The sequence below is a fragment of the Gossypium hirsutum genome, chromosome D07 (genome assembly GCF_007990345.1).
Source record: "Gossypium hirsutum isolate 1008001.06 chromosome D07, Gossypium_hirsutum_v2.1, whole genome shotgun sequence".
NCBI classification, from domain to species: domain Eukaryota; kingdom Viridiplantae; phylum Streptophyta; class Magnoliopsida; order Malvales; family Malvaceae; genus Gossypium; species Gossypium hirsutum.
The window spans coordinates 57342738-57363549 of record NC_053443.1 but is presented as its reverse complement, the minus strand read 5'-3'; the positions used below and the strand labels follow the sequence as shown (position 1 = coordinate 57363549).

Below are 20812 nucleotides of genomic sequence, written 5' to 3'. Positions count from 1 at the left end.
ATTAGAATTGATTAAAGGATTAAATTGTAAATTAAGCTATAAGTTTTGTGTTGTAGGGATTAAATTGAAAGAAGTTTTAAATTGGGGTTTTATTATGAACATTAGATAGTTAAGTAGAATATGGAAGAAAATTGAATAGAAATAAAGTATGAATTGAATTAGAAAAGTGAATGAGCTAATTAGGCTTAAATTGGAATTAAGGTATAAATTGAATAGAAATTCAATTATTATTATTATTATTATTATTTTCGTAGCTAGCAAAGAACCCGAGGCATCGGCACAAAAAGGAAAGGGGAAAGTTATCGAGGAGTAATTATGAAATCTGGGTTAGTATTACCATAATTCGAATTTAATTATTAATTGTTAAAATTTAAATTAATATACATGATAAGCAAATTGAGGTAAGTATCACGATTGAATTGAATGATAAATACGTGTTGGTAATGAATTTATTAATAGCAATTGTTGAATTTTGAATAATATGTTTAGTAAATAAAAATAAGGTGAATATCGATATTGAATTCAATGATATTGAATTGTATTTGAATTGAATGGAAATTACTAGTGATATGATTTGAATTAAAAAATTTAATGTGGTATTGAAATGCATATTGGATTGAAAAATTTATTTGAACTGTGAACATAAGAAATTGTGAATTAAATGAAATTAAAATGAAGTATGAATATGTATGAGCATTTGATGGTATATTGATTGGAAAGTGGAAAATGTATTGAATTGAATTGTGATTAAATTGGAATGATTTGAATTGAAAGTATGAGAAAGTGATTGAATTGAAATGTGATTCGGAAACCTTATTAAGTAATTGGGATAAGTCGGATATAGTTGGCATGCCATAGGATTTGGAAGAGTACGGGATTTATCGGTTTTGTCGATCAGGCACTTTATGCGTCGTATATCAGGCACTTTATGTGTCGTATTTCAGGCACCTCGTGTGTCGTTTCAGGCACTTATGTGTCGTATACTGATCAGGTACCATGTACCGTTTTAGGCACAATGTGCCGTACTAGTGTGTTTGGTTGGATCCGTGTATCCGCCAAGGTCCGAGTCTTGTTAATAGGGGTAAATAATTGAAATGAGAAAATTTGAATAAGTGTGATTGATTGAGCTATGGAAAGAAATGAGAAAGTGAAATTGTGAATTGATATGTGAATTGGAAATCGAGATATGAGATTTGAATACATGAACCCAAAGTTCATGATTTGATTAAGAGTAAATTTTTGTTACATGATATTAATGAGTACAAATTGCAATAGAATTGATATTGAATATAGTGATAAATTAAATGAATTTTATATGAATTGAAATGAACTATTGGAATGAGATGTGGAAAATCCAATGAAATTGAGATAGTGAAATATTGCGTATTGATAGATAGAAAAATATTGCCTATTGATATTAATGATCAAGTTGATTTAAAGTATGAGATAATTAATGAATAATTGTAGGCATAAATTGAATGTATATAATTTATCGATTAATGTTATAAATTTGAATTATGGTAATACCATTGAGTATACCCATACTCAGCGTACGGTTGTTTCTATACGCAGGTTAGTAGAAAGCAGTGTCCGGTCTAGCATCCAGAGCAATCCCGACCTCAAAGAAATTTTAGTGATGTACCTTTGTTTTGATAATGTGGCATGTACCTAGGTGATGTATAGGTTAAGTATAAGAGTCTTGTGGTTATGGTTGTAGAATGATGTTTAAATTGGTTATAAGTTATCTGATATGTCCGGTAATGCTCCGTAACCCTATTTAGGCAACGATTTAGGGTTAGGGGGTGTTACAGTGTGGTCCACTCGTGTGGCAGACCGTGTGGCCTTATTCCTAGACACGATTTTCTCCGATTCAATTGTAAATGACCACACTCGAATTAACAATTGAAAATACACTCGATCTCGGTCATTCAACGAAAAATACGCTCGAATTAACAGTTGAATCAAGATTTGTGAAGATTTTCAAGAATTTGGCAAGCAACCATAAAAGATTGATTAATCAGACGAAACACTATTGTTAAATAGCAATAATCTAGAAATATGAAATCCAATTATTGATATGAAGACACTTACCGATTTTTACCCATTTTCATAATTAATTGTTTTCATATTATTAATGTAAAAAACCCTAAATTGATCTCTCACAAAAATCAAAATAATTTAATCATTGTTAATTTTAAAAGTGCATAATTAAGAATATTTAATCATGATAAATAATGTGTTTCATAAATTGTACATAATTTTTTATTGATATAATAATAAATTAAACTTTTAATATTTATAGATTCTATCAAATTGATTCTAATTCTAAAAAATATATAATTAGCTTATATATATAAAGAAGATGTTCAAACTTTGAAGATTAATTTTAGTTCTTTTAATGATGTTATTAATTGTCTCTAAGTGCTCACTTTCTAAATTGACAGAGATTAAATTATTTCAAATTTTTTTTTGAGAAATTAATTTACTTAATATCAAAATTTTAAAAAATTCTTAACATCTTTTTTATTCTTATATTTATAAGTGTCTATATTCATTTTACGACATATAAACCTAATTATATTCGAACTAAGATAATATTCCGATAAAACTTTTTAAAAAATTTTAAAAAATCTTAATGTAAATACATGGATATCATATTATATAATCTTAAACATTATCAGGCAAGCTTATGACCCAAAGCCTCGAATGGTCGGATTTTGTGTGTCGGTTAATTAAATATGGACATGAAATAGCTTTCTTTTATTAGATAAACCACCACTTTAGCAGACACAGTCCTTGGGCAGAGGGCTAACTTTTAAATTAACAAGGGTGGTTGGATTGAATTGAATAAAAATAAAAACTTCAATGTTTTTTTAAATAAAATTTGATTTTTATTTTCTTTATCTAAGGCGTCAGTGATCTGGTGAAGCTGGCAAGCAGCATTTATTGGACCAAGTAAATAGCAGCTGCAATCTCTATTTAAACCACAACCCAGTGTCTGACCAATGCACCAAAGGTTAGTGTGAGCTCTCACCAATGGCTTTCAAAGCTCTGCTGCTGTTACTATTGGCCACTTTTCTGCTTGTTTCAACAACAGTATGACTCTACTTCCTTTCTCATCTTTTGACTTAACCACAAAGAGTTTTTAGTTCTTGATGTTTATCCAACTCTCTTTTTTTCCTTTTTTTTGTAGGTTGCTTCCAATGAAGTGGGAGTGAAGACTGAGGTGATTTTTCAAACATTTATTTTACTGTTTTGTCTTGTCTAGGTTGTAACAATCTTAAACTTGGTTCTTTTGAAACAATCTGATTCATGTTTTTTCTTTTTGGATAATGTATTTCTTGTATTTTTTCATACTGAATGCTATTAGCCATTGTGGTGCATAAGACCATAGTCTGTAAATGGAACTTTGCTAAATTTGTTGCATATCACTGTTCAGATTAAATATGCTGCTCCTGTTCCAGTGAAGGCACCTATCCCTGCTCCACCCGTTAAGCCTCCCACCACTCCGGTGCCGCCGTACAAGGCTCCAACTCCAGCACCCCCAACTAAGGGCCCCACTCCATATAAACCCCCTACCAAGGCCCCCACTCCACCATATAAACCACCAACCAAGGCTCCTACTCCACCATATAAACCCCCAGCTCCTGCACCACCAACCAAGGCTCCTACTCCACCATATAAGCCCCCAGCTCCTGCACCACCAACCAAGGCTCCAACTCCACCATTTAAGCCCCCAGCACCAGCACCACCAACCAAGGCTCCTACTCCCCCATATAAACCCCCTACTCCCGCACCGGCACCTCCAGTCAAGGCCCCTACTCCCCCATATATGCCCCCAACACCCCCAACCAAAGCACCAACTCCAGCACCAGCACCGCCAACTAAAGCACCAACTCCCCCATATAAGCCCCCAGTTCCTACACCTCCAGTTAAGCCACCAACAACTCCAGCACCGCCTTACAAGCCACCAAGTCCACCATTGCCACCTGTTAGGACAAAAAAGGGTAAAGAAAACATCATTTTTTCATTTACCAAAACTCAAGGAACTTATCTGTTATCTTTCTGACAACATGTTGGACAACTTTGTTGGCAGATTGCATCCCATTATGTGGACAAAGGTGCAAATTACACTCAAGGACTAACCTATGCTTGAGAGCTTGCATGACATGCTGTGACAGATGCAAATGTGTCCCACCAGGGACATATGGCAACAGGGAAATGTGTGGCAAATGTTATACTGATATGAGAACCCACCGCAACAAGCACAAATGTCCTTGAAAAGCCCAACCAAAGCCCCCAAAAAACGACACTTCTTGAGTATGTGTTTTTCATATTTGTAATAGCAAAAAAGCTTGCAGTAATAAGTTCTGTAAGAAGAGAGGAAATGGATGGATTTCTTGTAGTGTCTTCGTTTGTAATCCTAGAAGCTATGAACTTGTCAAATAGTTTTAATTAACATATAATTGAAGATAAATAAGTAGTATATAGTAAGTTCCCTTTTGTTCTCGTTAATGAAAAATTATGTTCCTAAGCAGAATGTAAGCCTAATATATGTTTATATTTTAACATTGAGAAATAAATAATAAATCTGAGTAGCATAAATATGACTGTTTTAATTCTAGGCACATCATCCTTGGAAGATATTTCTTAGGCTCTTAGCATCAAATAATCCATCGAACCCTCAACAAATAGAGCCTTGGATGACTTAAAATGAAAATTATTTGGGTGTCCTTAGAATGAAGGATGAGTTGAGGTTTGGGATTGGGCTATTAGACCTTGTATTTTGTGTAAATTGTGGGTTTAGTACATTTAATTTAGTTTGACCAATATGCGAAAATATATTTTAACACTTCAAATTTTAAAAATAATGTAACTTAATAGTTATCATCTAGTTAGAACTAAAATTTTTAAGGTCTAATAGCAGAATTTGACCTTCGGGATTTGATGAAATGCTTGGTAAGTGCTTGGTATTGCATTGGAGATTCTAACAAGATTCATGCCCTATTTCAAAAACAAGGAGGGGCAACTTAGTTTGCGTCAATAGGTGGAATGTGAGGTTGAGGGTATTAGTATCTGAGGGGACGAATTTGTAAATGAGAAATTAGATGGCATCCTTTGGAATGTTGAGTGGAGTATCCTCTTCCACTGTAGTATAGGGTTGGCAAACGGTGCTATAGGCTCGGATCATAAGAATTAAAACGGAGAAAGACCTTCCAATTTCAATCTAGCAATGAACGTGAGAATATCATAAATGAAGGAAGAAAGAATTTGGGAGAGGACTTGGGACATGGATGGATCATGAAGAAATTGGAAGGAAATCGAGAATATTGAGAGGAAAGAAAAGGGGAGATTGAAAAACTCAAAAAAATCTCTTGGCACCAAAGATTGAGAGTTAATTGGCTCTGCATGGGATCGTATAATTATAATTTATATTATTAAACATGAGAAATTATGATGTAATTACATTTTATTAGTCAAACACGTGTAAAGACTAAAAATTTGTTATAATTACAAGAGAGTATAATTATAACCCAAATAATTATACATTTATTCAATTACTATGTAATGCCCAAACACATCCTTAAAACATTATAGGAAATCACAAACCATTCACTTTGTCTTCACTAATAAACATTAACTCTTTTTAACTTTAACCTTATTTGAAATTTTTTCCCAATGAGCAAGAATTAAATTGATACAATTTTATTAATATCGAGATTTAGTTGGATTAAAGTTTGCGGGAGATCCGCTAATTATTAGGACTATATCCAATTAGTCCTACTATTATTAAATAGATCAATTTAATTCTTATATTATTTAAAAAAAATCAAATAAGCTTAAATTATAACAAAATCAACATATCTTGAAATTATTTTTTCAATTGTAATTTAATTTCAAATAAAAGATTTCATTTGCAAAATCATATAAGTTTTAAAAATGTTAACTCTCTTAAATAATAAATGATATTTTTTAAATAGTAAAAGTTAACTCTATCTTTATTATACCTCACCTGATAGAACATATGACATCTTGAGAAAAGATACGAGAGTCTCACGTGGATGTCTTGCTTAGAATCCCATCAACTTTATTTGATTCTTTTAATAATACACATATTAAATTAAACTAGACTCGATTGATATTTGGTTTAGTTTTGTAATTAAAATAATAAGTTATATTTTTTAAAATATATTTTGATGTATTTAAAAACTAATTATCCAATAAAAAAACTATTTTAGTATTTTTCTTGTACAAATGAGAAAAGAAAAATAAACAATAAAAAAAAACCAAATAACTGACTTTTAAGATGTAATAGTTTTCTTGTTGGTTTTCTTGCAAGAGTTTATAGAGAGGTGAGACCAAGTAATTTTGGGTTACAACAGAGAAACCAAAGTAACGAAAAAGATGGATATAGATGGGATCTTGGGTAACCGAGATTCGAAGCTAGGCAAATCAAGCATACCCAGGAGACGACAATGGGTTAAAAGAAGAGAAACATGGCTGGTTATACTTGGTGTCATCCTCCATGCCGTTTACATGTTAAGCATCTTCGACATTTACTTCAAGACCCCCATTGTTCATGGCATGGATCTTGTCTCCCCTCGCTTCTCTCCTCCTGCTAAACGCCTTGTTCTTCTTGTTGGTAAACCCACCTTTCTTCTCTTTTTAGGGTTCAACCCCCCTTGATTTTGTTGAATAGGATTGATAGTGAGAAATGGCTTGTTGAGTTTGATGCAAATCTGGCAATTCAGCTAAATCGAAACAAAGAACCTTTTGGGTATGTTTGTTATTTTAGCTTTGTACTAAAAGGCTAAGTTTTTTATGTGAAAAATGGAGAACTCAATGATGGGCTGTTCATGATTATTGTGATGCATCTACAGTTTAATGTTTGAAACATTTCATTTTCCTGAAATGATTACTCATTTTTAATGTTTAGTGTAATTACTAATTGCTACGTTTTGGTAAAACCATATCATTGCAGCGGATGGTTTACGTGCTGATAAATTTTTCGAGCCAGATTTGGAAGGGAATTTCAGAGCACCCTTTTTAAGAAATGTGATTAAGAATCAAGGTCGATGGGGAGTATCTCATGCTCGGCCTCCAACGGAGTCAAGGCCTGGACATGTTGCTATAATTGCTGGTTTCTATGAGGACCCTAGTGCAGTTACAAAAGGTTAATGTTTTAAGCATTATTACATCACCTTGCTGGAATGACCAACAAATTTTCCCTTTGTTAAGCTTTTCCATTTTGATTGCAGGATGGAAAGCTAATCCAGTTGAATTTGATTCAGTTTTTAACCGGAGCCGGCATACAATTTCTTATGGTAGTCCAGATATTGTTCCAATATTTTGTGGTGCTTTGCCGCACAGCACTTGGGCTACATATCCCCACGAGTTTGAAGACTTCGCTACTGGTCTGCTTAAAATTTTGTGGAAGGCAAAATTCTCTTATAAATTATGAAATCGTTCTAAAAGAAAAGAAAGAAGCTTAAAATGAAAAAAACAAAAAACAAAAAGAGGGATCTCATCAAACTGTTCTTTTTTGAACTATTAATTGAAAATACCTCTGCTAGTAATTTTGGATACTGCTTCTTTGCTTCCAATCATACCTTGTTTATTTCTATTCCAATTAGATTACATTGATATGAACATGCTTTATATGTTGACACCTTTCAAGGTTTACAACTAAATTGTATCAGCATTCTATATATTTGGCTTTCTTGAAATCCTTGTATTATGATGCTTACTAATGATTATATTTCATCTTTATGATTTTCACTCTTGTTCGATGCTTATTTCAATTGATGTAAATGCAGATGCATCCTTTTTGGATGAATGGTCTTTTGATCAATTTCAGAGCCTGCTGAATAGGTCCAATGAAGACCCAAAGTTGAAAAGGTTACTTGAACAAGATAATCTTGTTGTATTTCTGCATCTACTTGGTTGTGATTCAAATGGTCATGCACATCGTCCCTTTTCATCTATTTATCTCAACAATGTAAAGGTTGTTGATCATATTGCCGAACGTGTTTATAATCTTCTTGAGAATTACTACAAGGACAATCGGACATCATATATCTTCACAGCTGATCATGGAATGAGTGACAAAGGTTGGGGAACTCTTTTATATACTTCACCTTATTTACTTTTGTTATCTTGCTCTAGGTTGTAAGACTGAAAATCTTTTGATAAGACCCCTATGCTCGAGATCTCCTTGGAAGTAAGGTAGTAAGGTGTGTCTACCACTAGGCCATGCCTTGTCCATTGTAACATGTAACTTTTTACAAGACCAAAAATAGTTTTCTACTTAAATCTTTCTTCCTCTAGTTCTATTTGTTTTCTTTGATCGTGTCTAATTACAGATTCTGACATGATTAGCTTTTGATTTCTAGGAAGTCATGGGGATGGGCATCCTTCAAACACTGATACCCCTCTAGTTGTCTGGGGAGCAGGAGTACAACATCCCAGGCCAGTCACTGCAAAAGATCACTCGGATCATGTTCTTCGTTTTATTGATCAACATTTGCATGACACGCCAACACCTAAAGAATGGGACCTCGATGGCATCGAAAGAGTTGATGTCAATCAAGCTGATATTGCACCGCTCATGGTCGTTTAATGTTGATAAAAAAAAAATCCTGTTTAAAGTATTTCTTTGAAACATGTTTAACCCCCAACTGAACTGATGCTCCTTACTTTTTTTGGCAGTCAACTCTTCTTGGTTTGCCTTGTCCAGTCAATTCAGTCGGGAATTTACCTCTTGGTTATGTTGACATGAAAGAGGTGAGTCTGAATATTTTTCATTAGAATGTTTATTTTGAGATCTGTTATGAACTTAGGATGGGTTATTTTATACTCTGATGGAGATCAACTAATTAGGTATTTCGGTCCGGCAAAACAAGTTTTCATTGCAATAAATGCATAGAAAACTGATGAAAAATATTCACTATTTAATGTTCAGGAAGAAGAAGTAGAAGCTGTGCTAGCTAACACAAAACAGATTCTGAACCAGTTTCTGCGCAAATCACGTATCCTTTTCATAAACTAGTTTTAGTTCAATGCAGCATGGTACTTAATTTGTTTTCCATAATTCCTTGAAAAGATTTTATATTACAAAATAAGATCATTGTCTATCTTTAAGTTTTGTTCCTCATGAAGTTTGAACTTAGATTTGTTGACCAGAATGTTGTGTTTCATGTTTTCACTCAGAAATACCCTTTGTAACTTTTTTAAACATTTACCTGATTTTGGCCAACCGAAATCTTATTACTTCTTATCTACATGTTTTTTATTCAATTATTGGATATTCTGTTTGATTCTGTGTTAAAATGTGGAAGGTGTTACTGGATTATGGATTGGCATTCTGTAACTCTTTTCCTTGACAAACTTAGAAATAAAGCAATCACATTCACTGTTTTTCAAGCCTTTCAAGCCACTTGCGTCTTACTCCTCTATGTTGAATCAAATTGAGGAATTGCTAAGTGCTAGAGACTATAAAGCTGCCATGCAGCTATCAGAAAATCTAAGAAGCTTGGCACTGAAAGGACTTCATTATTTTCAAACTTATGATTTGCTGATGCTGATGGCCATGATTACTCTTGGATATATCAGTTGGATGGTCTTTCTTGTTCTTCATGTTCTGCAAGCTTATACTTTATTGCCAGGAGATATATTTAGAAAGGAGGAAGCCGTTCGCCAGAAATCTAATACAGGAAAAGTAATGTCTATGTAAGCTTAATCTCTTTTAAACTTACTTTTAACGACAGAGGAAAAAAAAGAGAAAACAAATGGAAATGTTTTTCATAAGTTTTATGAAGCTTGAAGCCAAAATGCCTTGTGGTAAATTAGTTTCTCAAAAAATTACCTTATATTTCAAAGCTGACAAGAACTACTTGGTTCTATTAATTGTGCTCCTAGTTTCTTTGCAGACACCAACTTTTTTTTCAATTATGCTTAGTTTACAATATTTATATCATGTTTGTTTGCTTTCCTTGCTCATTTTTGTATTATTTTTCATCAAATGAGCATTTTCTGGATAGGGAATAAATTATTTGTTTCTTCCGGTTAGATGCTACATTCTCACATATATCATCCTATATGGCAGGCTCAGCTATGTGGCTGTCTGTTTATGGCAGTAGTCAGTGTTCTGCTATTTCTGGAGCGCTCCCCTCCACTTTACCATGCATACTTTGCCATGACGATATTTCTCTGGACACAAATACTAAATGAATATAAGTTTATAAAAGCACTTTGGAGATACTTACGTGGGAGAGAATCCGACTATGTCATTAAACTTCTGGCCCTTGGCGTGGTCTCAGTGATCATTCTTGAGCTCCTGGTATGCTGGTACAACATTCTGTTGTTTTTGTGATTATTTAAGTGATATTTTAATGTTCTAAACCGTGTTTTATTATACCTTGTACAGGTGCATAGCTTCACTGAGAGAAAACTCTACACTTGGTGCTTCCTCATAGTCGGAGCCATAGCTTCTATATATCTTTACAAATCAATTCCCTGGAGATCTGGAATTCCAGTTTTTGTTTGTCTCACTTGTTGGTTCTTGTCTCTATTTACTTTAATGCCTGCTGAAATTCCTGATAATAATAAGTTGGTGTGAGTTGCCTTCCTTGTTCCTCCTTTATCGTGATTTTTCCTTTTATTTAAAGATAGGTGAAATGGTTCGACAATAGAAATACAAACACATTCTAACCTCTATCATTCCCAAAAGTTAAGGTTTCTTAAAATTATTGTTTGTTGATAAAGTTTAATTCCTTAGACTGATGGAAAATTATAGTATCAGTTCCCTTTACATAATTCTATCATCTATAATGTTTTAATTGGTTATACTTGTGCCTCATGAACGTGTGCAGAAATGCAAGTGGAGTGATGGTTATTGTAATAGGATTAACTGGAAAGTGGCTTGACCTAAAAGCTGGTGTGAATAGATTCTGGTTTGGCATTTGTAATCATGAAAAGAGACAACCCAGGTTTCCTATGCTCTTTCAATTACAGGTAGGCAACATATCTCTCTACCTTTTGCTGGAATGATAAGCTCGTGTATATTGTTAACACAATTGAAAGTAACTGCTTTCTTACTGCTTGAAATCAGGCTCTTTTGGTTGGATTATCATCGGTAATGGTGTTTTTATCTACTTCTCACAGAACAGTGAAGCAAGAACTACACACAATACACCAGTTGATGAACTGGTTCATTGCTGGTATGCTTTTATAGTCTTCTGTTTTCGCTATTTTTTCAGGCTCTTCAGTGAAGCTGTCTTAAGGCATTGAACCTTTATGATGTACAAAAGAAACTATGTTTCTTAACCTGAATTGGAGACTTTTAAAACCATCTTCTTCACATTCTGATGCTAATTTTATGTTTCTTAATTTCTGTTTGAAATACATCAAAATGCTACCTCATTCTTGGTCAAATGTTGTTACCACGTCAAACTTGTGCATATGATGTATATGGGCATTTGATTAAATGGCTGTAGCTACTGAAAACAATTGATTTTTGTTAAATTCCCAAAATGAAAAACCTTGGCTTTTGTAATATATATAATCTTCATGTGTTACTTGGGACTCAAGTGTGAATGTCAGATATAGGTATGTGCGACACCGGTATGTTCAATTTTTTCTTTCATGTTTTTCTTTTTTTTTTTGTGTGTGTGTGTATTGGGAGGGTCGTATCCTTGTACCTCATGTCCGGATATGCATCAAACATGGGTGTTGGACATACATGAGTACTCCAACATTAAAGAGTCGGAGTAACATACACCCACATATACGTCTATTGTGGGCTTCACTCCTCTTCCATAGATCTTGTGCTTGCCAATGGCTGCTCGTTATATAATATTGCAAGTTGAAACTGCTGACTCTAAGTCATAACGACACAAATTACATTGAATCATGCATTAGTAAAAGCTTACATTATCTTCCATCAATTGTGTCCCTAAAATATTTGTTTTTTTTTTCAGGTTTCTCGATGATTCTCCCATTGTTTTCAGAAAATGGCCTCTTGTCCAGGCTCAATTCTATATTTCTTGGTTTTGCGCCACCGTTCCTTCTATTATCTATTGGGTAGATCTCATCTTAAACTTATGTCATCATAATGCTCAATTGAGGCATGTTATGATTTATTGCCCTTTGTTTTCAAACCCGTGCAGATATGAAGCTGTCTTCTATGGTGCGCTTGGTCTTGTGCTAATTGCATGGATACTATTTGAAAACTCGCTTCTCTACGTGCATAAGGTGAACAAATCTTCTGCTTCTGGAAAGAACTTGGGGGAACATGCCTTCCTTGAAAATGATACTCGATATTTGCAGCTGTCGGATATGAGAATACCTTTAACCTTTGTAAGTCATCTTTCTCTATCTGTTTTATTGTTATTTCTTTTAAGGAGCAGATTGCTATAGGCAGTTTATGTTACTCATACTTGGGTGTGAGTGTTGACTATGATATGTGTTCGACATGGGTATGGTCAAGTTTTTTATAGTTATTATATATATATATAGGGTCTTAGAGGTTGTCCCTGTACCCATATATCAGACACAAGTCATAAACATGGGTACTTAAAGAAAAATAAAGAGTCAGAGCAACATAGATTTGCTTAGTTTAAAGGATTTTACAGTTTGTAATTTACATAGTGCTGATGAACTGTCTTTGGTAGATGGTCTTATTTAACGTGGCCTTCTTTGGGACGGGAAATTTCGCAAGTATAGCTAGTTTCGAGATTTCATCAGTCTACAGGTTCATCACTGTTTTTAGTGTAAGTAACGGTTAAACTACCTATATATCTTTTACTGTTTCTTCTTGTAAGCCAAACTGAATTACTTCCAATTGCAGCCCTTTCTGATGGCAGGACTCCTCATCTTCAAGTTATTCATACCATTCCTGCTTGTTATGTAAGTTTTTCGATTTTAAAAGAAATGTTAGAATGATCAATGATGCTTCAACAAAACTGGCTTGACCATCGGTTTTTAGCCATGATGCTATGTGACTTTTGCATCTATGGGCTATTAATACATTCAATCACATTTTTATGAAGTTTCATTAACTATTGCACCTTAGCTTGAGAAACTTCATCGTGGTTTCAAAACTCCCTGAAACACCGAATGAGTGAATCGCCTTTAATCTGCTATAAAGATGATCATCGGTTAAGGTGACATATTTAGTCTCGGTTTCCCATTTTAAGTTAAGCTTATATAACAATGTCACTAGTAAAGAATGCAAGTTCGTATCGATATATGCTGGAATATAGTAGTTAACTATAAACATGGTTCTGTTTGTTCTTTGAGACACACAGATGTGCATTCAGTGCAATAACCAAACTACTCGAAGTTCCAAGGATAGGATGCTACTTCCTCGTTATTCTTTGTTCAGACGTGATGACGGTCCACTTCTTCTTTCTGGTATCAAACTTTTTCAGAAATAAAGTTCGGCGCAGCCGATCCTATTGATTGATATTTTAGCCATTTTTGAACCTTGCTTTGCTTGAAAGTAAGGAAATTATGTGAAATCACCTGTGGTTATAGTTATTTCCTGAGGGCCTCACTGGTTTGGTAATCGGGTTTTTAACAGGTGAAGAACACGGGGAGCTGGATGGAAATTGGTAATAGCATTAGCCATTTCGGAATCATGAGTGCCCAAGTTGTGTTTGTGCTGCTACTTTTTGCTCTCACAAATATATACACGAAAGACATCGAAATCAGATCAGGGAGTCGAGATTCCCGAAAAGTAATGTGATTCACGAGAAACCAGAACTCATTAGCATTATAATTAGGTAGCCAAATTTATTTGCAAGGTAAAAGCATTTAGTTTCTCAGATTCTATGGCTTTCGAGGCCTTTGGTTCATCAGCCATGGATGAAAATTTTGTTTCTTCCATTTCACAATATGCTTGCTGTTAGCTTTGAGAAAACAAGATTCATGGGATTTTCCAAGTTCTTCCCATTCATTGGTATTGAATCTTTTTTTTTTTTTTTTTGAAATTGAAGTTTGCTTGTGATAGTGAAGCCGTTTACCTTGAGACTTTTTCCTTTGTTTTCGGCGGCTGCCAATTTGAGTTTATTGATATTTTTAAATTTATTTTGAGAGAGTTAAAATTTTAGTTTTTTAAGAGGGTACATTTCATATAGATGCAAGTATATTTCAATTACATACATATAATATAAAATTATTAATTAAGATATAGGTTGGAATATATTAATATAAGTCGGAATTGATGGACAGGGTTTAGTATTGACTGGTGCCCATAGAGTGTAAACTACCATGACCAACTTTTATCAGGTTGACTTCTATGTGAAAGGATTTAGGTAGGTAACAGCATTATGGGGTTGGTTTCTTCTATTTAAAAATTTCATCTATTTTTGTTGTTAAAAATTAGTCTTTATGTGTCAGGTGGTATTTAATTAGTCATGTAAGTTTTTAATGGTACAAATTGATGAAGTTTTTAACGACAAAATATAATTTGATATTGAGCATAAAATTAAAGACTTTCGAACCAATATCCGTTTAGTATGTTAGAACAGGTAATAGTGGAACCAGTAAAAAGTACATTAATTATAATTATAAATTATGAAATTTGAATTTGTATCATTAAACAGGAAAGTGCTCATATGGGGAAACGTGAAAAAAATATTAAAAAGATTTAGTTGAGTTGTATTTTGTTGGATAAAAATAGATGCCAATTTTGTATTCTAAACTGGAACTGGAAGACCATAGAGCACATTTTGTGCATATAGGAAAAAGTGTTGGGATCAAAACTATGACCCTCAAAAGAAATTAGAATGGCATTTCGTAGCATTTTCATTGATGGGGACATTGCCATTTTCCCCGACTTAACATCCAGAAAGCTGCTCAACTTTGACCACCAAAACCCCCAAAAGGACAAGACCCATAGACTTTAGTTAATATAATATGATTATTTTATTTACTCACTCAAATAAAGGTCTCGCTTCCCATTATACAAACCAAGGATCAAGTCAATGGCAAGCCAGATGAACCAATTGTTAGTAAATTTTCATTCCTTTTTTTCCCTCGTGTTTTTGATGGATTGTTTAACTTTATTTTGTGTTCTGAAACTACAGATTCTGCAGTGGATTAGAGGTTGCTAATTTCGTGGTCAGCTCTGGGTTGCTCAAACTTTCATGGGCTAAAATCTTAGACTGTTATGGTGGATTCAATCCAGATGAGCTCCAAAATTTGGGGTTATCAATAAAATGGAAAGCTCATCAACAAGCTAATATTAACATCCTTGTTTTCACCACGTCTCCTATTTGTACCAAATCTCATCTTCAAGATTCAAAACAACTGGTTTCTTCTACAGCTTTTAAGGAGAGTTTTCCAGTCTTTGAATTCCTCTGCAACAATGGCAACTCTTTCTCTATTCATAAAGCTGCAATTGCTCTCTTTGCTGATCACTTTCATGAGCTCTTGCAATTGAAAGCTGAGGTTAGTGTCTTTCTAATTCCTTAATTCTTGCTCTATATAGTCCTTTTTAAATTGGTTATATTTTTCTAAATTTTCCGCTTAAAGGCCATATCTCCGTATCCATGTGCTTCAAGAAAATTCTAAGAGTCAATCTAGCTAGTATGTTATAAGTTGCAAAAATATTATGGAAATGTTAGATTGCATTTTCTCTCTTTTTACTCAAACATGGGTAAATTAATTCCTATACTTAGATAAAAAAACAGACCAGTCATTTTTGTTAAATACTTCATCCATTTACTGTTAAAAACTGACATTGCTGCTGGACCAAATTTTAACAGTAAAAATAGATGAAAATTTTAATAGAATTACTATTTACGGTTTGATCTAATGTATATGGACTAATTCGCTCATTTTTTAATAGAGGGACCAAAATGCAATCTGACCCCTAATACGAGGTTCTTTATGGTACTTTTACTGGTTATAAGTTCAATTTTATAAGTCTTGCATTTGACAACCTGACCATAGATATGGTATGGTTGACTGTGAATATTAATCTGTTGTAGAGGAACTACATGATCATAAATCAAAGTTTTGCCATCTATTTTAGGCTTTAATTATTTCCAAGTTACTACCTCTAATTGATGCAGTGTGGAAGGAATTCCAATAGCTTAATTGTAACCGGACATTCTTTAGGAGGATCAGTTGCTTCACTCTTCACCTTATGGCTGCTTGAAAGCCTCGATATATCGTTGGCTAAACGACCCCTTTGTCTCACGTTCGGCTCACCGCTAGTCGGTGATAAAGGGTTTCAACAAGCCATTTCACAACGTCCTGCATGGAATTCTTGTTTCCTCCATGTTGCTGCAACAAGCAAAGATTCCATTCCAAGACTTTTCATTGCTCCCCATGATCTTAACTCCATGGATTTAGATTCAAAATCTGATGATTATAAGCCTTTTGGTACCTTTCTTTTATGTTGTGAAGATGGATGTACTTGGTCTGAGAACCCTGAAGCTGTCTCTGAGCTACTAATGGCAGTAGAAACGGAAGATGCTGGTAATGAAGAATGGACAGTTAATGTTTACAGCAGGATTATTGAACAACTCGAGTCGATGATAGTCCGGAAAGGTATCTCACAGGTTAATGAACCAATTCTGAATTCACTTCGAGCTGGAACAACTTTGCAAACAGAAGCAATTAGAATCAGAAATGAACAGGTAGATTCAAACTTGTTTCGATCTTCATGCATATCTTTATATATTACGTATACGCCAGTCCGAGTAACATACTGTCTATGATCTGAACTTGCATTGAATTCGAGTAGCTGTTGATCAAGAAACTGGAGGAATTGGAAGAGATATGTATGTTCAACAAGGGAAAAGCATTTGACCCTGCAAAGAAATTAAATGTCATAAAAATAAAAATGGCTGAACTAGAATGGTATAAGAAGGTTGCTAAGGCTAATGAAACAGGTTACTATGATTGTTACAAGAAGCAACTCAGTCGGCGGGATCGCGATGTCATCAAGCACAAGAAGTTCCTCACAAACTACTGGAAGGAAGTCGTTGCACAAAACGAGAGGAAACCTCAGAAACAACTGGTTTACCTCCGATCACGGTGGTTGTATGCTGGTACGACCTATCGGAGAATGGTCGAGCCACTAGACATAGCTGACTACTACAGAGATGATGGAAGCAACTATGTGAGTAATGGCAGATCACATCATTATATCAAGTTAGAGCAATGGCTTGAAGAAGACGAGAAACAAAGCAGATTTCAGATCGATACCAAGAAACAAAATTTGGACGTTATTCTAACAGATGATTCTTGCTTTTGGGCTCATGTCGAAGAAGCCCGGCTATGGTGCAAATCATTGAAGACAGCTGATGTTGGTATGATCTCAGAGAGGGTGTGTTTGAGGCAGAAACTGATGGAATTTGAGGTTTATGTTATGGAACAAATCAAGAAATATGCAGTTTCTTCTGAAATTTTCTTGAAAGGTAGCAGTTTTATGCAATGGTGGAAAGAGTATGAGATGCTTATTGAGCCTCACCATAATTCACCATTGACAGATTTCATTAGGAACTGTAAATTTCAGCAGTATGCTAGTGGGTGTTTGGTACTCAATTAACTTATACCAGTAAAGATGATAATAACTTCGCAAATACCACAATGCATTGCAGTGAATAATCCAAAATGTAATTGCTCTTTTCACTTTGATTTTAGTAAATTTCTGATTTCGGAGTGAAGTATAGTACATTTACCTAATTTTGCATCATGCAGATGATCTTCTATATAACATTTCATTTATTTGTCAAAATTTTTAATGTTCTAAAGAAGTGGTTATTATAAGCTTGTAAAAACGTATGATACACCTATAGCACTTTTAACCTTTACATCATATCTGAAACTTTTAAATTTTCAAATTAATAAAACTTAGACTGTAATTTAATAAAATTTATAAATTTAATTTTATTCATTATTTATTATTTTTATTTAATTAAATACGATTAATAAATATTTTAATTTTAATTCACTTAAGATTAAAATTAATTTTACTAAAATTTAAGAAAAAAACTATTATAAATAATTAATTTAATAAATAATGTATTTCATACTTTATGGCTATTACTATGAAAGCGGTTATATAATGTAAAAATAAAATATAATAACTTTGGTTCTAGAATAAATATTGTTGTTATAACAAAATGTTATTATAGAGGGTTACTATTATTGAGAGAGTTGATTGTATTTACTTTTATGCATTTTTACTATTTTTACCTTCTTTTTTTTAGCATTGGATGATTTTAAAATGAGTTTATGACTTTTATTGAGGTTAATTCGAGCTTGAAAAGCATGATCAAACACAAATGGAGGCGAAACGAGCAAGCAAATATGAAAGAAATGCAAAGTACCCAATGAAAGACATACACATTGTGTGACACCCCACACCCAGCCCCGTCGTCAAATCCAAATGTGTGACATCACATTATATTGTCAAAGCAACTCAATCTGACTCAATCACGAATGACAAGCAACATGACATTCAATTAAATAATTTATCAGTGTATACACACAAATTAATTCAATGCATGAACATTAATCCCATGCTATGTATTCAGAAGATGTATGGAGGTTATAATGTGGTTGGGATTCGAGTCCAACTTTTTTTATCAAATTTCAACATAGTGTCTCGAGCCAGTAATCTTCATGTCTCGAGACGGAGGGTTTAGTGTACTTAGTGAGTGTGCAAGACACCATCCAAAGGTATGAGAGCTCGAGGCTAGTTGCCATGTTGCTAAACGGAAGTTCAATGTCACAACATCGTGAATAGAGCGCCAAAATTCCAAAACTGCCTTTGGTGTCGTGACATACCCCTGAATCTAAACTTGAGCCAAGCAAACTGCATTCAATGTCGCGACACAGGTACTAGATGTCATGACACTGGCCCTACAAGGGAAGAAATTACTAGCTGAGGGCGTTTTGGTTTGCACAATGGAAATTAACGTAAAAACATCAATTGATCTAGGTCTAAGGACGACGACCAACCCTAACACTATAAATAGACTTATAAGACACTTGAGAAAGGACCGCTTTTGTAACTTAGAATTTTTTTTTTAGTTTAGTTTTCAGTTTCTAGTTCTTTTTAGACTTACTATTTATTTCCAGTTATTTTCATTCGTGTTAATCAGAAGAGCTGATTTGTAGATTCAACACAAACTCTATAGAATCTGCACTTCAAATATTCAATACAATCATAATTTCTTCTTAAACTTTTCTTCTTAATTCGTTCATAATGCTTATTTATTTTATCAACTTTACATTGTTTATGAAATCCATGAGGAACTAATCCTCTTATAGGGGATTAGCGAGTGGAAGTGTGATTAATTAAGTTCTATGTAGGGTTTTCTTAGCGGATCAACTATTTGGGATAGGAAAAACTTAAACACTAGGCCTGACAACCTTAAGAAGTCATTTAGGTGGAAATTAACCCAAAATTGATATTGCTTATCTGTGAACCCCTTATCCCCATCTAGTTTGGACTGTGAGGTCAAGAGATAAGTAGTTCTTCCCGACTTGTTACCTTAGTAGGAGATCAAGAGATTCTTCTAGGGTAATGACTAGTTGATTGAGTAGAGACCTAAAATAGGAATTAATTATTACCACCGAAGCGAACTAATCACCCATGCTTAGATTTGGTTGAATTACATCTTAGTTTTCTGTGTTCACTTTATTTTGCATGATTATTTATTTTAGTATAAAATCCAAAACTATTTTCCACTTTATGTTTTATCGTAATATAATTTATCTAAAGTAATAATTATTTTTATTTATGTTTAGATTAATATTAATTTAGTACTCACCTCTCTTGGATACGATCCTCGGAGTACTTACCAATTTTGTTGTAAAGTATATTACAACCTGACCTGTATACTTGTGCACACTGCCTCAATTTCATATATTTAATTGTAGTATTTACACTCCGGACGTTAGTACGCCCGGAGGCGGTCAGAGACCATAGGGTCTATGTCTTGAGATAAAACCTTTCAAGTCTCGAGACTAATCTCGAGAGAAACCTCTCTTGTTTTCTTATTTTAGCTTCGATGTTTGGTTCTTTCGAGACAAAAATTATCTCCAGACCTGGAATAGGACAAAACTATTTTAGCTTCGATGTGCCCTTGTCTTGAGACAAAGGCCACTCTGTCATGAGACCTAAGTGGAATTGTCTTGAGATCTGCTTCGTAAGTTTCAAGACCTTAAGCACCAAATGGTAAATTTTGTTCTAATGGTTTCGAGAGATGTTCATACTGTCTCGAGACTAAATGGTAAAATGATCCTAAATGCACATTTTTAAGCATCTAAGCCATACCAAATTGTACCTAAAAAATACCTAAATGTTACACCAATGCAAAATCATCAATCCAACATATAGAAACACATCTAATCACTAACAAATCCTTACATCCATTTCATCAATGTATAATCAAATTAATTATGCAATCGAATACTTATAAACATGCATAATTATCTTTAAATCGAAAGATGAAACTCACCATTCAAAACATTGTAGGTCATGATACCAAAAGTACTAAAACATTAATGTAAGCAACATGCTCAAACCAACCTAAGTACATGCCATTTAACCAAAACATATATATACATACAAAATAGGCACAAGATGATTTTCGAGTAAAGCTGCTGAGTTGGATGCTTTATGACTTCTAATCTACTATCACTCTCGTCCAAGACCTATGCACGGAAACAAACAAAACCGTATGAACAAAACTGTATGCTAAGTAATGCATATTTAGTGGTGCTAACATAATTCAAATTCAAATATAAACATAATAGAATCAAATAAACATACTAAATAACAAGA

General features: G+C 33.8%; 3 protein-coding genes across 3 annotated transcripts; all 3 read left to right on the top strand.

Moving 5' to 3' along the window:
• The first annotated feature begins 2855 nt into the window (after positions 1–2855).
• LOC107958586 (gibberellin-regulated protein 14-like) lies at positions 2856–4486 on the top strand. Its single transcript, XM_016894399.2, has 4 exons — positions 2856–3096; positions 3194–3226; positions 3440–4007; positions 4097–4486. The coding sequence occupies exons 1-4, from the start codon at positions 3037–3039 to the stop codon at positions 4279–4281; spliced, it is 846 nt and encodes a 281-aa protein (XP_016749888.1). The 5' UTR covers positions 2856–3036; the 3' UTR covers positions 4282–4486.
• Positions 4487–6307: 1821 nt separating this feature from the next.
• LOC107958588 (GPI ethanolamine phosphate transferase 1) lies at positions 6308–14010 on the top strand. The gene is made up of 18 exons (XM_016894401.2): positions 6308–6643; positions 6983–7174; positions 7260–7415; positions 7818–8111; positions 8394–8611; positions 8710–8784; positions 8963–9029; positions 9393–9718; positions 10106–10339; positions 10427–10614; positions 10872–11013; positions 11111–11219; positions 11979–12081; positions 12168–12357; positions 12672–12770; positions 12848–12906; positions 13308–13413; positions 13583–14010. Exons 1-18 carry the CDS (start codon positions 6406–6408, stop codon positions 13745–13747), a joined length of 2961 nt encoding a protein of 986 aa, XP_016749890.2. The 5' UTR covers positions 6308–6405; the 3' UTR covers positions 13748–14010.
• A 129-nt stretch (positions 14011–14139) lies between these two features.
• Positions 14140–17646, top strand: LOC107958587 (senescence-associated carboxylesterase 101). The gene is made up of 4 exons (XM_016894400.2): positions 14140–15010; positions 15090–15453; positions 16080–16649; positions 16757–17646. Exons 1-4 carry the CDS (start codon positions 14988–14990, stop codon positions 17561–17563), a joined length of 1764 nt encoding a protein of 587 aa, XP_016749889.2. The 5' UTR covers positions 14140–14987; the 3' UTR covers positions 17564–17646.
• The last annotated feature ends 3166 nt before the right edge of the window (positions 17647–20812 follow it).

What these genes read in the sequence shown, in the direction of transcription:
- LOC107958586 (XM_016894399.2), top strand. Translation starts at nt 3,037, where the DNA reads ATGGCTTTCAAAGCTCTGCTGCTGTTACTATTGGCCACTTTTCTGCTT. An exon ending in AAGTGGGAGTGAAGACTGAG is followed by an intron (nt 3,227 to 3,439) that starts GTGATTTTTCAA and finishes ATCACTGTTCAG; the next exon opens with ATTAAATATGCTGCTCCTGT. An exon ending in ACCTGTTAGGACAAAAAAGG is followed by an intron (nt 4,008 to 4,096) that starts GTAAAGAAAACA and finishes CTTTGTTGGCAG; the next exon opens with ATTGCATCCCATTATGTGGA.
- LOC107958588 (XM_016894401.2), top strand. Translation starts at nt 6,406, where the DNA reads ATGGATATAGATGGGATCTTGGGTAACCGAGATTCGAAGCTAGGCAAA. An exon ending in CTGATATTGCACCGCTCATG is followed by an intron (nt 8,612 to 8,709) that starts GTCGTTTAATGT and finishes TTTTTTTGGCAG; the next exon opens with TCAACTCTTCTTGGTTTGCC. An exon ending in ATACCATTCCTGCTTGTTAT is followed by an intron (nt 12,907 to 13,307) that starts GTAAGTTTTTCG and finishes TGAGACACACAG; the next exon opens with ATGTGCATTCAGTGCAATAA.
- LOC107958587 (XM_016894400.2), top strand. Translation starts at nt 14,988, where the DNA reads ATGGCAAGCCAGATGAACCAATT. An exon ending in GCAAGCCAGATGAACCAATT is followed by an intron (nt 15,011 to 15,089) that starts GTTAGTAAATTT and finishes CTGAAACTACAG; the next exon opens with ATTCTGCAGTGGATTAGAGG. An exon ending in TTAGAATCAGAAATGAACAG is followed by an intron (nt 16,650 to 16,756) that starts GTAGATTCAAAC and finishes GAATTCGAGTAG; the next exon opens with CTGTTGATCAAGAAACTGGA.